Raw genomic sequence first — 17295 nt, forward strand, 5'->3', positions numbered from 1 at the left:
AACATATATATTATATCATTACCATTAAAAAAACAAATGATATGATTTTTTAAAAATATGTTAGCTTATATATAAAATTTGACAGTTTCTTCTTTAATATTCTTTTTCTCGAAATTTTATTAATACTATCATATAGTTTTTATATCATATCATAAACTAGAATCTTCAGCCTCATATTTAACATATATATCATATCATTACCATTAAAAATACAAATGATATGATTTGTTTTAAAAATATGTTAGGTTATATTTACAAATTTGACAGTTTTTTCTTTAATATTTTTTCTCGAAATTTTGTTAATACTATCATATAGTTTTTATATCATATCATAAACTAGAATCTTCAACCTCAAATTTAACATATATATCATATCATTACCATTAAAAATACAAATGATATGATTTTTTTAAAAATATGTTAGTTTATATTTACAAATTTGACAGTTTCTTCTTTAATATTTTTTTCTCGAAATTTTATTAATACTATCATATAGTTTTTATATCATATCATAAACTAGAATCTTCAACCTCACATTTAACATATATGTCATATTATTACTATTAAAAATACAAATGATATGATTTTTTTTTTAAATATGTTAGTTTATATTTACAAATTTGACAGTTTTTGCTTTAATATTCTTTTTCTCGAAATTTTGTTAATACTATCATATATTTTTTATATCATATCATAAACTAGAGTCTTCAACCTCAAATTTGACATATATGTCATATTATTACCATTAAAAATACAAATGATATTTTTTTTTTTAAAAAGATATTATTTTATATTTGCAAATTGGACAGTTTTTTCTTTAATAATTTTTTTCTGGAAATTTTATTAATATTACCATATAGTTTTTATATCATATCATAAACTAGAATCTTTAAGCTTCAATTTAAGATATATATCATATTATTATTATTAAAAATACAGTTGATATGATTTTTTTAAAAACAAGATGTTATTTTATATTTGCAAATTTGACAGTTTTTTCATTAATAATTTTTTTTTGGAAATTTTATTAATACTACCATATAGTTTTTATATCATATCATAAACTAGGATCTTTAAGCTTCAATTTAAGATATATATCATATCATTATCATTAAAAATGCAGACGATATGATTTTTTTTAAAACAAGATGTTATTTTATATTTGCAAATTTGACAGTTTTTTCTTTAATATTTTTTTTCTCGAAATTTTATTAATACTATCATACAGTTTTTATATCATATCATAAACTAGAATCTTCAACCTCAAATTTAAGATATATATCATATCATTATCATTAAAAATACAGATGATATGATTTTTTTTAAAAAAAGATGTTATTTTATATTTGTAAATTGGACAGTTTTTTCTTTAATAATTTTTTTCTGGAAATTTTATTAATACTACCATATAGTTTTTATATCATATCATAAACTAGAATCTTTAAGCTTCAATTTAAGATATATATCATATCATTATCATTAAAAATACAGATGATATGATTTTTTTTAAAAAAAGATGTTATTTTATATTTGCAAATTGGACAGTTTTTTCTTGAATAATTTTTTTTATAAATTTTATTAATACTACAATATAGTTTTTATATCATATCATAAACTACAATTTTTAAGCTTCAATTTAAGATATATATCATAACATTATCATTAAAAATACAGACGATATGATTTTTTTTAAACAAGATGTTATTTTATATTTGCAAATTTGACAGTTTTTTCTTTAATAATTTTTTTTTGAAAATTTTATTAATGCTACCATATAGTTTTTATATCATATCATAAACTAGGATCTTTAAGCTTCAATTTAAGATATATATCATATCATTATCATTAAAAATACAGATGATATGATTTTTTTTAAAAAAAGATGTTATTTTATATTTGCAAATTTGACAGTTTTTTCTTTAAAATTTTTTTTTGAAAATTTTATTAATGCTACCATATAGTTTTTATATCATATCATAAACTAGGATCTTTAAGCTTCAATTTAAGATATATATCATATCATTATCATTAAAAATACAGATGATATGATTTTTTTTAAAAAAAGATGTTATTTTATATTTGCAAATTTGACAGTTTTTTCTTTAATAATTTTTTTTTGAAAATTTTATTAATGCTACCATATAGTTTTTATATCATATCATAAACTAGGATCTTTAAGCTTCAATTTAAGATATATATCATATCATTATCATTAAAAATACAGATGATATGATTTTTTTTAAGAAAAGATTTTATTTTATATTTGCAAATTTGACAGTTTTTTCTTTAATAATTTTTTTTTGGAAATTTTATTAATACTACCATATAGTTTTTATATCATATCATAAACTAGAATCTTTAAGCTTCAATTTAAGATATATATCATATCATTATCATTAAAAATACAGACGATATGATTTTTTTTAAAACAAGATGTTATTTTATATTTACAAATTTGACAGTTTTTTCTTTAATATTTTTTTTCTCGAAATTTTATTAATACTATCATACAGTTTTTATATCATATCATAAACTAGAATCTTCAACCTCAAATTTAAGATATATATCATATCATTATCATTAAAAATACAGATGATATGATTTTTAAAAAAAAAAAGGTGTTTTATATTTGCAAATTTGACAGTTTTTTCTTTAATAATTTTTTTCTGGAAATTTTATTAATATTACCATATAGTTTTTATATCATATCATAAACTAGAATCTTTAAGCTTCAATTTAAGATATATATCATATTATTATTATTAAAAATACAGATGATATAATTTAAAAAAAAAAGATGTTATTTTATATTTGCAAATTTGATAGTTTTTTCTTTAATAATTTTTTTCTGGAAATTTTATTAATACTACCATATAGTTTTTATATCATATCATAAACTAGAATCTTTAAGCTTCAATTTAAGATATATATCATATCATTATCATTAAAAATACAGATGATATGATTTTTTTTAAAAAAAGATGTTATTTTATATTTGCAAATTTGACAGTTTTTTCTTTAAAATTTTTTTTTGAAAATTTTATTAATGCTACCATATAGTTTTTATATCATATCATAAACTAGGATCTTTAAGCTTCAATTTAAGATATATATCATATCATTATCATTAAAAATACAGATGATATGATTTTTAAAAAAAAAAAGGTGTTTTATATTTGCAAATTTGACAGTTTTTTCTTTAATAATTTTTTTCTGGAAATTTTATTAATACTACCATATAGTTTTTATATCATATCATAAACTAGAATCTTTAAGCTTCAATTTAAGATATATATCATATCATTATCATTAAAAATACAGATGATATGATTTTTTTTAAAAAAAGATGTTATTTTATATTTGCTAATTTGACAGTTTCTTCTTTAATATTTTTTTTTCGAAATTTTGTTAATATTATCATACAGTTTTTGTATCATATCATAAACTAGAATCTTCAACCTCAAATTTAACATATATATCATATCATTACCAGTAAAAATACCAATGATATGATTTTTTTAAAAAAATATGTTAGTTTATATTTACAAATTTGACAGTTTCTTCTTTAGTATTTTTTTTTCTCGAAATTTTATTAATACTATCATATAGTTTTTATATCATATCATAAACTAGAATCTTCAACCTCAAATTTAACATATATATCATATCATTACCATTAAAAATAAATATGATATGATTTTTTTAAAAATATGTTAGTTTATATTTACAAATTTGACAGTTTCGTCTTTAATATTTTTTATCTCGAAATTTTATTAATACTATCATATATTTTTTATATCATATCATAAACTAGAATCTTCAAGTTCAAATTTAACATATATATCATATCATTACTATTAAAAATACAAATGATATGATTTTTTAAAAAATATGTTAGTTTATATTTACAAATTTGACAGTTTCTTCTTTAATATTTTTTTTCTCGAAATTTTATTAATACTATCATATAGTTTTTATATCATATCATAAACTAGAATCTTCAACCTCAAATTTAACATATACATCATATCATTACCATTAAAAATACAAATGATATGATTTTTAAAAAAAATATGTTAGTTTATATTTACAAATTTGACAGTTTTTTCTTTAATATTTTTTTTCTCGAAATTTTATTAATACTATCATATAGTTTTTATATCATATCATAAACTAGAATCTTCAACCTCAAATTTAACATATATATCATATCATTACCATTAAAAATAGAAATGATATGATTTTTTTAAAAATATGTTAGTTTATATTTACAAATTTGACAGTTTCTTCTTTAATATTTTTTTTCTCGAAATTTTATTAATACTATCATATAGGTTTTATATCATATCATAAATTAGAAGCTTCAACCTCAAATTTAACATATATATCAAATCATTACCATTAAAAATAGAAATGATATGATTTTTTTAAAAATATGTTAGTTTATATTTACAAATTTGACAGTTTCTTCTTTAATATTTTTTTTCTCGAAATTTTATTAATACTATCATATAGTTTTTATATCATATCATAAACTAGAATCTTCAACCTCAAATTTAACATCTACATCATATCATTACCATTAAAAATACAAATGATATGATTTTTTTAAAAATATGTTAGTTTATATTTACAAATTTGACAGTTTTTTCTTTAATATTTTTTTTCTCGAAATTTTATTAACACTATCATATAGTTTTTATATCATATCATAAACTAGAATCTTCAACCTCAAATTTAACATATACATCATATCATTACCATTAAAAATACAAATGATATGATTTTTAAAAAAAATATGTTAGTTTATATTTACAAATTTGACAGTTTTTTCTTTAATATTTTTTTTCTCGAAATTTTATTAATACTATCATATAGTTTTTATATCATATCATAAACTAGAATCTTCAACCTCAAATTTAACATATATATCATATCATTACTATTAAAAATACAAATGATATGATTTTTTAAAAAATATGTTAGTTTATATTTACAAATTTGACAGTTTCTTCTTTAATATTTTTTTTCTCGAAATTTTATTAATACTATCATATAGTTTTTATATCATATCATAAACTAGAATCTTCAACCTCAAATTTAACATATACATCATATCATTACCATTAAAAATACAAATGATATGATTTTTAAAAAAAATATGTTAGTTTATATTTACAAATTTGACAGTTTTTTCTTTAATATTTTTTTTCTCGAAATTTTATTAATACTATCATATAGTTTTTATATCATATCATAAACTAGAATCTTCAACCTCAAATTTAACATATATATCATATCATTACTATAAAAATACAAATGATATGATTTTTTAAAAAATATGTTAGTTTATATTTACAAATTTAACAGTTTTTTCTTTAATATTTTTTTTCTCGAAATTTTATTAACACTATCATATAGTTTTTATATCATATCATAAACTAGAATCTTCAACCTCAAATTTAACATATACATCATATCATTACCATTAAAAATACAAATGATATGATTTTTAAAAAAAATATGTTAGTTTATATTTACAAATTTGACAGTTTTTTCTTTAATATTTTTTTTCTCGAAATTTTATTAATACTATCATATAGTTTTTATATCATATCATAAACTAGAATCTTCAACCTCAAATTTAACATATATATCATATCATTACCATTAAAAATACAAATGATATGATTTTTTTTAAATTATGTTTATATTTACAAATTTGACAGTTTCTTCTTTAATATTTTTTTTCTCGAAATTTTATTAATACTATCATATATTTTTTATATCATATCATAAACTAGAATCTTCAACCTCAAATTTAACATATATATCATATCATTACTATTAAAAATACAAATGATATGATTTTTTAAAAAATATGTTAGTTTATATTTACAAATTTGACAGTTTTTTCTTTAATATTTTTTTTCTCAAAATTTTATTAATACTATCATATAGTTTTTATATCATATCATAAACTAGAATCTTCAACCTCAAATTTAACATATATATCATATCATTACCATTAAAAATACAAATATGATTTTTTAAAAAATATGTTAGTTCATATTTACAAATTTGACAGTTTCTTCTTTAATATTTTTTTTCTCGAAATTTTATTAATACTATTACATAATTTTTATATCACATCATAAACTAGAATCTTTAAGCTTCAATTTAACATAGATATCATATCATTACCGTTAAAAATACAGATGATATGATTTTTTGAAAATTTAATATTTCATATTCGTAAATTTGACACTTTCGTCTTTAATAATTTTTTCTTGGAAATTTCATTAATATTATCCTACAATTTTTTTATTATATCATAAACTAGAATCTTTAAGCTACAATTTATCGTACATATCATATCATGACACTTTAAAATAAAGGTTTTGCTAACTTTTTAGAGTTAGAATCATCCAAAATTGACTTTTTCGTGTTGCACCTCGGCGAGTTGAGGCAAAATCATTCCTTATTTATTACAAATTAATTTAATTTCAGATTATACACCGTCTCAGAAGGATCGACATCATGTTTAGGAACGTATTCGATCGGAATCCAACCAATCGGCCGATTCCCAGCCACAAAAACCTCGTTTTTAGAAGCACTCGGAGACACAGCGGTCGATTTCGATTTTGGCCAACCAGAAATCAAAAAAACCCAACCAAAATCAAAATTAAAATCAAAACCAAAATCCGCGGTCGATCGATTCAACAATTTAAACATCTCCAGTTTCGAAATGGATCAAAAAATTAATTTGGATTGGCCGATTTACGTTTTGTACAAAAACGGGGATGTTTACGTGGTGATTTTGGATTTGTTTAAGTGAGTTTGGAGTTAATTTTTGGGTTAATTAATTAATTGATGAGGTGGTTTTAGATCCCCGGCGATTGTTAAAGGTCCTTTGGAGATTTTTCCGAAAAATCAAGAGAATTATGGGGAAAATTCTTGCTCGATTTTAGCCCTCCCATCAATCCCAACGATTTTATGTATTTCTACAGAAAATGGGACAATTCACCACGGGATTATTTTAAGTACGGACCAAGAGAATGAAGATTACATTTTGGAAATGTCTAAAGAAGAGAGACCGAGTTTTATTAAAAATCCCGATCGAGCTTTGTATATTTTCGAGTGTATTGAGTTGGAATTGGGTTATTTGGAGGATTCGATTTCAAAAACGATTAATTTCCATCCAAACCAAGCGAATTCGAGCCAATACTTCGTTTATCATTTAACAGGAGTCCATTCGATCCATTTAAAATGCTTGGAAAGGTTGAATAAGTTCATTGATTTCGAAAATGATTGCTCAGAAATCGATATTTTCAGCGATACTTCGCTAGTCGATTACGTTTTGTGCACAAATTTGAGTCAAAAAGTGGATGAGAAATCGGAAAATTTAAACCCTGTCATTGGTTTTACGATATTTTACGATTTCCCATCGATTTTAATTTTATTATCAAACTCTCAATTAGTCACTTTACCTTTATCTTCATTATTTTCGGCCCCAAATCTCGATTTAAACGACCCCGACGATTTAAAAAACATGAATTCGCCTCTAAAAACGATTCTAAACGAGCCTTTCGATGTGAAGATACAAAAAATTCTTCAATTATCTTCAAATCCAATATTAAAAATTCAACAAAAAACGAATCCGACGCAACAGGAATGTTTCGATTTACTTCAAAATTCGTCGAAATTACTTCGCGAGCGCTTCAAAAATCATTTTTCCGCAAAAAACGAAATCGAAAAGCGTTTAAAAACTTTATCGAAACTCAAAGAGTTGCAAAAAGGGGACATTTTGAAACTAAAAGATGACCAAATTGATTTGAGGAACACCGCGGAGAGCTTGGCGGAAAAATACGAAGACATCAAAGATAAACAAGACGAGATTTTGAAGCGTTGCGAGACTTTATTGGTACAAATTTCGAAGAGGAAAGTTGAACCGAGTAAGGCGGAGAAATCGTTTTTGGGGGAATTGGAGGGATCTGGGGAGAAAATCGTGCTTTATGGGAAAGCGATTCAAAAGTTGAAGGAGAAAATTAAATACCAAGAGATTCAAATGAAAAATTGGCATGATCAGACGAAAAGTGAACACAAAAGTATTGGAATTGTGCAAATTGAGGCGATTAAATCGAATTTGCAAGATATGTAAGGTTTTTAATGATTTATTTTTGATTTAATCTGATTAATTTGGGTTTTAGGACCGAGAAGATTACGAATATGATTTCGGAAATTAACGATTATAAGAAACAAATCCACATGAAATGATTTAATTTTAATGTTTTTTTTGTATTATTAAATAATTCTTCAAGATATAATCCCATTTAATTCCACCTCTCAAATCACGTGCTCCAAATTGTGTTTTATATGTAGTCCTAATCTTCCAAATTACCTATATAAGAAAGAAAATCGAAAATTTAATAATTTGCGAACAAATTATTTGACAATAATTTACAAACACGAAATTCCTTGGTTCTGATATAGATATTTTTGAGTATTTAGAAAAGAGAGGTTAATCCAAGCACGTGATATTTTGAGATTAGGTGTTTTTAGAAACAAGAAAGGAAAGAAAAAATTGAGAAAAGGAGAAAATATTGAAGATAAGTTAAGAAGAAAAGAATAGAAGATGAAGAAGGATCGGAATTTATCAACACCGCCACAGTCATTGTAAATATAACGATTTTTTGATTAATATTGAAATGATCGTAACAAGAATCAAAAATGCTTTAATTTGATACCAAACACGATATGTTTGAGTTAAAAAATAAAAAAGTTAGGTTAGAAACTGTCAAATGTCAAATAATCGCCTTTTTTTGCTAAAAATTAAGATATCTCGATAACGGGTGGAGATAAATAAATCAAGTTTGGGTTCATTTCAAAGGATTCTTAATTTTCTATCGATTTATGTTAAAAAAGAATAGCTTTATAACTAGAAAATTTCTCTAAATTGATACTTGGCTGAATTCGGCCTAAATCTTTCTAAACAGTTAACTAATAATACCTATGTAAAAAAGTGTGTAAAATAGTATGTAAAAATTTCTTCGGATATTTTATTAAGACTATCATATAGTTTTTATATCGTATCATAAACTACAATCTTTAAGCTTCAATTTAACATATATATCATATCATTACGTTTAAAAATACAGATGATATGATTTTTTGAAAATTTCGTAATATTATCTTTGGTTTGAAAATTTGACAATTTCTTCTCTAATAATCTTTTTCTGGAAATTTTAATAATATTATCATATAGTTTTTATATCATATCATAAACTAGAATCTTTAAACTACAACTTAACATATATATCATATCATTACCATTAAAAATACAAATGATATGATTTTTTTAAAAATATGTTAGTTTATATATAAAATTTGACAGTTTCTTCTTTAATATTCTTTTTCTTGAAATTTTATTAATACTATCATATAGTTTTTATATCATATCATAAACTAGAATCTTCAACTTCAAATTTAACATATATATTATATCATTACCATTAAAAATACAAATGATATGATTTTTTAAAAATATGTTAGTTTATATTTACAAATTTGACAGTTTCTTCTTTAATATTTTTTTTCTCGAAATTTTATTAATACTACCATATATTTTTTATATCATATCATAAACTAGAATCTTCAGCCTCAAATTTAACATATATATCATATCATTACCATTAAAAATAGAAATGATATGATTTTTTTAAAAATATGTTAGGTTATATTTACAAATTTGACAGTTTCTTCTTTAATATTTTTTTCTCGAAATTTTATTGATATTATAATATATTTTTTATATCATATCATAAACTAGAATCTTCAACCTCAAATTTAACATATATATCATATCATTACCATTAAAAATACAAATGATATGATTTGTTTTAAAAATATGTTAGGTTATATTTACAAATTTGACAGTTTCTTCTTTAATATTTTTTTTCTCGACATTTTATTAATACTACCATATATTTTTTATATCATATCATAAACTAGAATCTTCAACCTCAAATTTAACATATATATTATATCATTACCATTAAAAATACAAATGATATGATTTTTTAAAAATATGTTAGTTTATATATAAAATTTGACAGTTTCTTCTTTAATATTCTTTTTCTCGAAATTTTATTAATACTACCATATATTTTTTATATCATATCATAAACTAGAATCTTCAGCCTCATATTTAACATATATATCATATCATTACCATTAAAAATACAAATGATATGATTTGTTTTAAAAATATGTTAGGTTATATTTACAAATTTGACAGTTTTTTCTTTAATATTTTTTTCTCGAAATTTTGTTAATACTATCATATAGTTTTTATATCATATCATAAACTAGAATCTTCAACCTCAAATTTAACATATATATCATATCATTACCATTAAAAATACAAATGATATGATTTGTTTTAAAAATATGTTAGGTTATATTTACAAATTTGACAGTTTCTTCTTTAATATTTTTTTTCTCGACATTTTATTAATACTACCATATATTTTTTATATCATATCATAAACTAGAATCTTCAACCTCAAATTTAACATATATATTATATCATTACCATTAAAAATACAAATGATATGATTTTTTAAAAATATGTTAGTTTATATATAAAATTTGACAGTTTCTTCTTTAATATTCTTTTTCTCGAAATTTTATTAATACTACCATATATTTTTTATATCATATCATAAACTAGAATCTTCAGCCTCATATTTAACATATATATCATATCATTACCATTAAAAATTCAAATGATATGATTTTTTTAAAAATATGTTAGTTTATATTTACAAATTTGACAGTTTCTTCTTTAATATTCTTTTTCTCGAAATTTTATTAATACTACCATATATTTTTTATATCATATCATAAACTAGAATCTTCAACCTCAAATTTAACATATATATTATATCATTACCATTAAAAATACAAATGATATGATTTTTTAAAAATATGTTAGTTTATATATAAAATTTGACAGTTTCTTCTTTAATATTCTTTTTCTCGAAATTTTATTAATACTACCATATATTTTTTATATCATATCATAAACTAGAATCTTCAGCCTCATATTTAACATATATATCATATCATTACCATTAAAAATACAAATGATATGATTTGTTTTAAAAATATGTTAGGTTATATTTACAAATTTGACAGTTTTTTCTTTAATATTTTTTTCTCGAAATTTTGTTAATACTATCATATAGTTTTTATATCATATCATAAACTAGAATCTTCAACCTCAAATTTAACATATATATCATATCATTACCATTAAAAATACAAATGATATGATTTGTTTTAAAAATATGTTAGGTTATATTTACAAATTTGACAGTTTCTTCTTTAATATTTTTTTTCTCGACATTTTATTAATACTACCATATATTTTTTATATCATATCATAAACTAGAATCTTCAACCTCAAATTTAACATATATATTATATCATTACCATTAAAAATACAAATGATATGATTTTTTAAAAATATGTTAGTTTATATATAAAATTTGACAGTTTCTTCTTTAATATTCTTTTTCTCGAAATTTTATTAATACTACCATATATTTTTTATATCATATCATAAACTAGAATCTTCAGCCTCATATTTAACATATATATCATATCATTACCATTAAAAATTCAAATGATATGATTTTTTTAAAAATATGTTAGTTTATATTTACAAATTTGACAGTTTCTTCTTTAATATTCTTTTTCTCGAAATTTTATTAATACTACCATATATTTTTTATATCATATCATAAACTAGAATCTTCAACCTCAAATTTAACATATATATTATATCATTACCATTAAAAATACAAATGATATGATTTTTTAAAAATATGTTAGTTTATATATAAAATTTGACAGTTTCTTCTTTAATATTCTTTTTCTCGAAATTTTGTTAATACTATCATATATTTTTTATATCATATCATAAACTAGGGTCTTCAACCTCAAATTTAACATATATATCATATCATTACCATTAAAAATACAAATGATATGATTTGTTTTAAAAATATGTTAGGTTATATTTACAAATTTGACAGTTTCTTCTTTAATATTTTTTTTCTCGACATTTTATTAATACTACCATATATTTTTTATATCATATCATAAACTAGAATCTTCAACTTCAAATTTAACATATATATTATATCATTACCATTAAAAATACAAATGATATGATTTTTTAAAAATATGTTAGTTTATATTTACAAATTTGACAGTTTCTTCTTTAATATTTTTTTTCTCGAAATTTTATTAATACTACCATATATTTTTTATATCATATCATAAACTAGAATCTTCAGCCTCAAATTTAACATATATATCATATCATTACCATTAAAAATAGAAATGATATGATTTTTTTAAAAATATGTTAGGTTATATTTACAAATTTGACAGTTTCTTCTTTAATATTTTTTTCTCGAAATTTTATTGATATTATAATATATTTTTTATATCATATCATAAACTAGAATCTTCAACCTCAAATTTAACATATATATCATATCATTACCATTAAAAATACAAATGATATGATTTGTTTTAAAAATATGTTAGGTTATATTTACAAATTTAACAGTTTCTTCTTTAATATTTTTTTTCTCGACATTTTATTAATACTACCATATATTTTTTATATCATATCATAAACTAGAATCTTCAACCTCAAATTTAACATATATATTATATCATTACCATTAAAAATACAAATGATATGATTTTTTAAAAATATGTTAGTTTATATATAAAATTTGACAGTTTCTTCTTTAATATTCTTTTTCTCGAAATTTTATTAATACTACCATATATTTTTTATATCATATCATAAACTAGAATCTTCAGCCTCATATTTAACATATATATCATATCATTACCATTAAAAATACAAATGATATGATTTGTTTTAAAAATATGTTAGGTTATATTTACAAATTTGACAGTTTTTTCTTTAATATTTTTTTCTCGAAATTTTGTTAATACTATCATATAGTTTTTATATCATATCATAAACTAGAATCTTCAACCTCAAATTTAACATATATATCATATCATTACCATTAAAAATACAAATGATATGATTTGTTTTAAAAATATGTTAGGTTATATTTACAAATTTGACAGTTTCTTCTTTAATATTTTTTTTCTCGACATTTTATTAATACTACCATATATTTTTTATATCATATCATAAACTAGAATCTTCAACCTCAAATTTAACATATATATTATATCATTACCATTAAAAATACAAATGATATGATTTTTTAAAAATATGTTAGTTTATATATAAAATTTGACAGTTTCTTCTTTAATATTCTTTTTCTCGAAATTTTATTAATACTACCATATATTTTTTATATCATATCATAAACTAGAATCTTCAGCCTCATATTTAACATATATATCATATCATTACCATTAAAAATACAAATGATATGATTTGTTTTAAAAATATGTTAGGTTATATTTACAAATTTGACAGTTTTTTCTTTAATATTTTTTTCTCGAAATTTTGTTAATACTATCATATAGTTTTTATATCATATCATAAACTAGAATCTTCAACCTCAAATTTAACATATATATCATATCACTACCATTAAAAATACAAATGATATGATTTGTTTTAAAAATATGTTAGGTTATATTTACAAATTTGACAGTTTCTTCTTTAATATTTTTTTTCTCGACATTTTATTAATACTACCATATATTTTTTATATCATATCATAAACTAGAATCTTCAACCTCAAATTTAACATATATATTATATCATTACCATTAAAAATACAAATGATATGATTTTTTAAAAATATGTTAGTTTATATATAAAATTTGACAGTTTCTTCTTTAATATTCTTTTTCTCGAAATTTTATTAATACTACCATATATTTTTTATATCATATCATAAACTAGAATCTTCAGCCTCATATTTAACATATATATCATATCATTACCATTAAAAATTCAAATGATATGATTTTTTTAAAAATATGTTAGTTTATATTTACAAATTTGACAGTTTCTTCTTTAATATTCTTTTTCTCGAAATTTTATTAATACTACCATATATTTTTTATATCATATCATAAACTAGAATCTTCAACCTCAAATTTAACATATATATTATATCATTACCATTAAAAATACAAATGATATGATTTTTTAAAAATATGTTAGTTTATATATAAAATTTGACAGTTTCTTCTTTAATATTCTTTTTCTCGAAATTTTGTTAATACTATCATATATTTTTTATATCATATCATAAACTAGGGTCTTCAACCCCAAATTTGACATATATGTCATATTATTACCATTAAAAATACAAATGATATGGTTTTTTTTAAAAACAAGTGTTATTTTATATTTGCAAATTTGACAGTTTTACTTTAATAATTTTTTTTTTTGAAATTTTATTAATACTACCATATAGGTTTTATATCATATCATAAACTACAATCTTTAAGCTTCAATTTAAGATATATATCATAACATTATCATTAAAAATACAGACGATATGATTTTTTTTAAAACAAGATGTTATTTTATATTTGCAAATTTGACAGTTTTTTCTTTAATAATTTTTTTTTGAAAATTTTATTAATGCTACCATATAGTTTTTATATCATATCATAAACTAGGATCTTTAAGCTTCAATTTAAGATATATATCATATCATTATCATTAAAAATACAGATGATATGATTTTTTTTAAAAAAAGATGTTATTTTATATTTGCAAATTGGACAGTTTTTTCTTTAATAATTTTTTTCTGGAAATTTTATTAATACTACCATATAGTTTTTATATCATATCATAAACTAGGATCTTTAAACTTCAATTTAAGATATATATCATATCATTATCATTAAAAATACAGATGATATATTTTTTTTTAAAAAAGATGTTACTTTATATTTGCAAATTTGACAGTTTTTTCTTTAATAATTTTTTTTTGGAAATTTTATTAATACTACCATATAGTTTTTATATCATATCATAAACTAGAATCTTTAAGCTTCAATTTAAGATATATATCATATCATTATCATTAAAAATACAGATATGATTTTTTTAAAAAAAAAGATGTTATTTTATATTTGCAAATTGGACAGTTTTTTCTTTAATAATTTTTTTCTTGAAATTTTACCATATAGTTTTTATATCATATCATAATCTAGAATCTTTAAGCTTCAATTTAAGATATATATCATATCATTATCATTAAAAATACAGACGATATGATTTTTTTTAAAACAAGATGTTATTTTATATTTGCAAATTTGACAGTTTTTTCTTTAATAATTTTTTTTTGGAAATTTTATTAATACTACCATATAATTTTTATATCATATCATAAACTAGAATCTTCAAGCTTCAATTTAAGATATATATCATATCATTATCATTAAAAATACAGATATGATTTTTTTAAAAAAAAAGATGTTATTTTATATTTGCAAATTGGACAGTTTTTTCTTTAATAATTTTTTTCTTGAAATTTTACCATATAGTTTTTATATCATATCATAATCTAGAATCTTTAAGCTTCAATTTAAGATATATATCATATCATTATCATTAAAAATACAGACGATATGATTTTTTTTAAAACAAGATGTTATTTTATATTTGCAAATTTGACAGTTTTTTCTTTAATAATTTTTTTTTGGAAATTTTATTAATACTACCATATAATTTTTATATCATATCATAAACTAGAATCTTCAAGCTTCAATTTAAGATATATATCATATCATTATCATTAAAAATACAGATGATATGATTTTTTTTTTAAAAAGATGTTATTTTATATTTGTAAATTGGACAGTTTTTTCTTTAATAATTTTTTTCTGGAAATTTTATTAATACTACCATATAGCTTTTATATCATATCATAAACTAGAATCTTTAAGCTTCAATTTAAGATATATATCATATCATTATCATTAAAAATACAGATGATATGATTTTTTTTAAAAAAAGATGTTATTTTATATCTGCAAATTTGACAGTTTTTTCTTTAATAATTTTTTTTTGGAAATTTTATTAATACTACCATATAATTTTTATATCATATCATAAACTAGAATCTTTAAGCTTCAATTTAAGATATATATCATAACATTATCATTAAAAATACAGACGATATGATTTTTTTTAAAACAAGATGTTATTTTATATTTGCAAATTTGACAGTTTTTTCATTAATAATTTTTTTTTGGAAATTTTATTAATACTACCATATAGTTTTTATATCATATCATAAACTAGAACCTTTAAGCTTCAATTTAAGATATATATCATATCATTATCATTAAAAATACAGATGATATGATTTTTTTAAAAACAAGATGTTATTTTATATTTGCAAATTTGACAGTTTTTTCTTTAATAATTTTTTTCTGGAAATTTTATTAATACTACCATATAGTTTTTATATCATATCATAAACTAGGATCTTTAAGCTTCAATTTAAGATATATATCATATCATTATCATTAAAAATACAGAAGATATGATTTTAAAAAAAAAAAAAGATGTTGTTTTATATTTGCAAATTTGACAGTTTTTTCTTTAATATTTTTTTCTGGAAATTTTATTAATACTACCATATAGTTTTTATATCATATCATAAACTAGAATCTTTAAGCTTCAATTTAAGATATATATCATATCATTATCATTAAAAATACAGACGATATGATTTTTTTTAAAACAAGATGTTATTTTATATTTGCAAATTTGACAGTTTTTTCTTTAATAATTTTTTTTTGGAAATTTTATTTATACTACCATATAGTTTTTATATCATATCATAAACTAGGATCTTTAAGCTTCAATTTAAGATATACATCATATCATTTTCATTAAAAATACAGATGATATGATTTTTTTAAAAACAAGATGTTATTTTATATTTGTAAATTTGACAGTTTTCTCTTTAATAATTTTTTTTTGGAAATTTTATTAATACTACCATATAGTTTTTATATCATATCATAATCTAGAATCTTTAAGCTTCGATTTAAGATATATATCATATCATTATCATGCAAAATACAGATGATATGATTTTTTTAAAAACAGGTTATTTTATATTTGCAAATTTGCCAGTTTTTTCTTTAATAATTTTTTTCTGGAAATTTTATTAACATCATCATATAGTTTTTATATCATATCATAAACTAGAATCTTCAAGCTACAATTTAACATATATATCATAT

The 17295-nt window shown here is 19.8% G+C and overlaps 1 protein-coding gene across 1 annotated transcript; it reads left to right on the forward strand.

Moving 5' to 3' along the window:
* Nucleotides 1-6510: 6510 nt before the first annotated feature.
* LOC139432470 (nuclear pore complex protein Nup88-like) lies at nt 6511-8327 on the forward strand. Its single transcript, XM_071201029.1, has 3 exons — nt 6511-6834; nt 6889-8157; nt 8211-8327. The coding sequence occupies exons 1-3, from the start codon at nt 6749-6751 to the stop codon at nt 8275-8277; spliced, it is 1422 nt and encodes a 473-aa protein (XP_071057130.1). The 5' UTR covers nt 6511-6748; the 3' UTR covers nt 8278-8327.
* The last annotated feature ends 8968 nt before the right edge of the window (nt 8328-17295 follow it).

This window comes from Onthophagus taurus, unplaced genomic scaffold (assembly GCF_036711975.1).
Source record: "Onthophagus taurus isolate NC unplaced genomic scaffold, IU_Otau_3.0 ScKx7SY_16, whole genome shotgun sequence".
Lineage (NCBI taxonomy): Eukaryota > Metazoa > Arthropoda > Insecta > Coleoptera > Scarabaeidae > Onthophagus > Onthophagus taurus.

Bases quoted from the DNA above. Each gene is read 5' to 3' on its own strand.
- LOC139432470 (XM_071201029.1), top strand. From the start codon at position 6,749: ATGGATCAAAAAATTAATTTGGATTGGCCGATTTACGTTTTGTACAAA. The intron at 6,835-6,888 runs GTGAGTTTGGAG...AGGTGGTTTTAG, and splicing joins GTGATTTTGGATTTGTTTAA to ATCCCCGGCGATTGTTAAAG. The intron at 8,158-8,210 runs GTAAGGTTTTTA...TTTGGGTTTTAG, and splicing joins AAATCGAATTTGCAAGATAT to GACCGAGAAGATTACGAATA.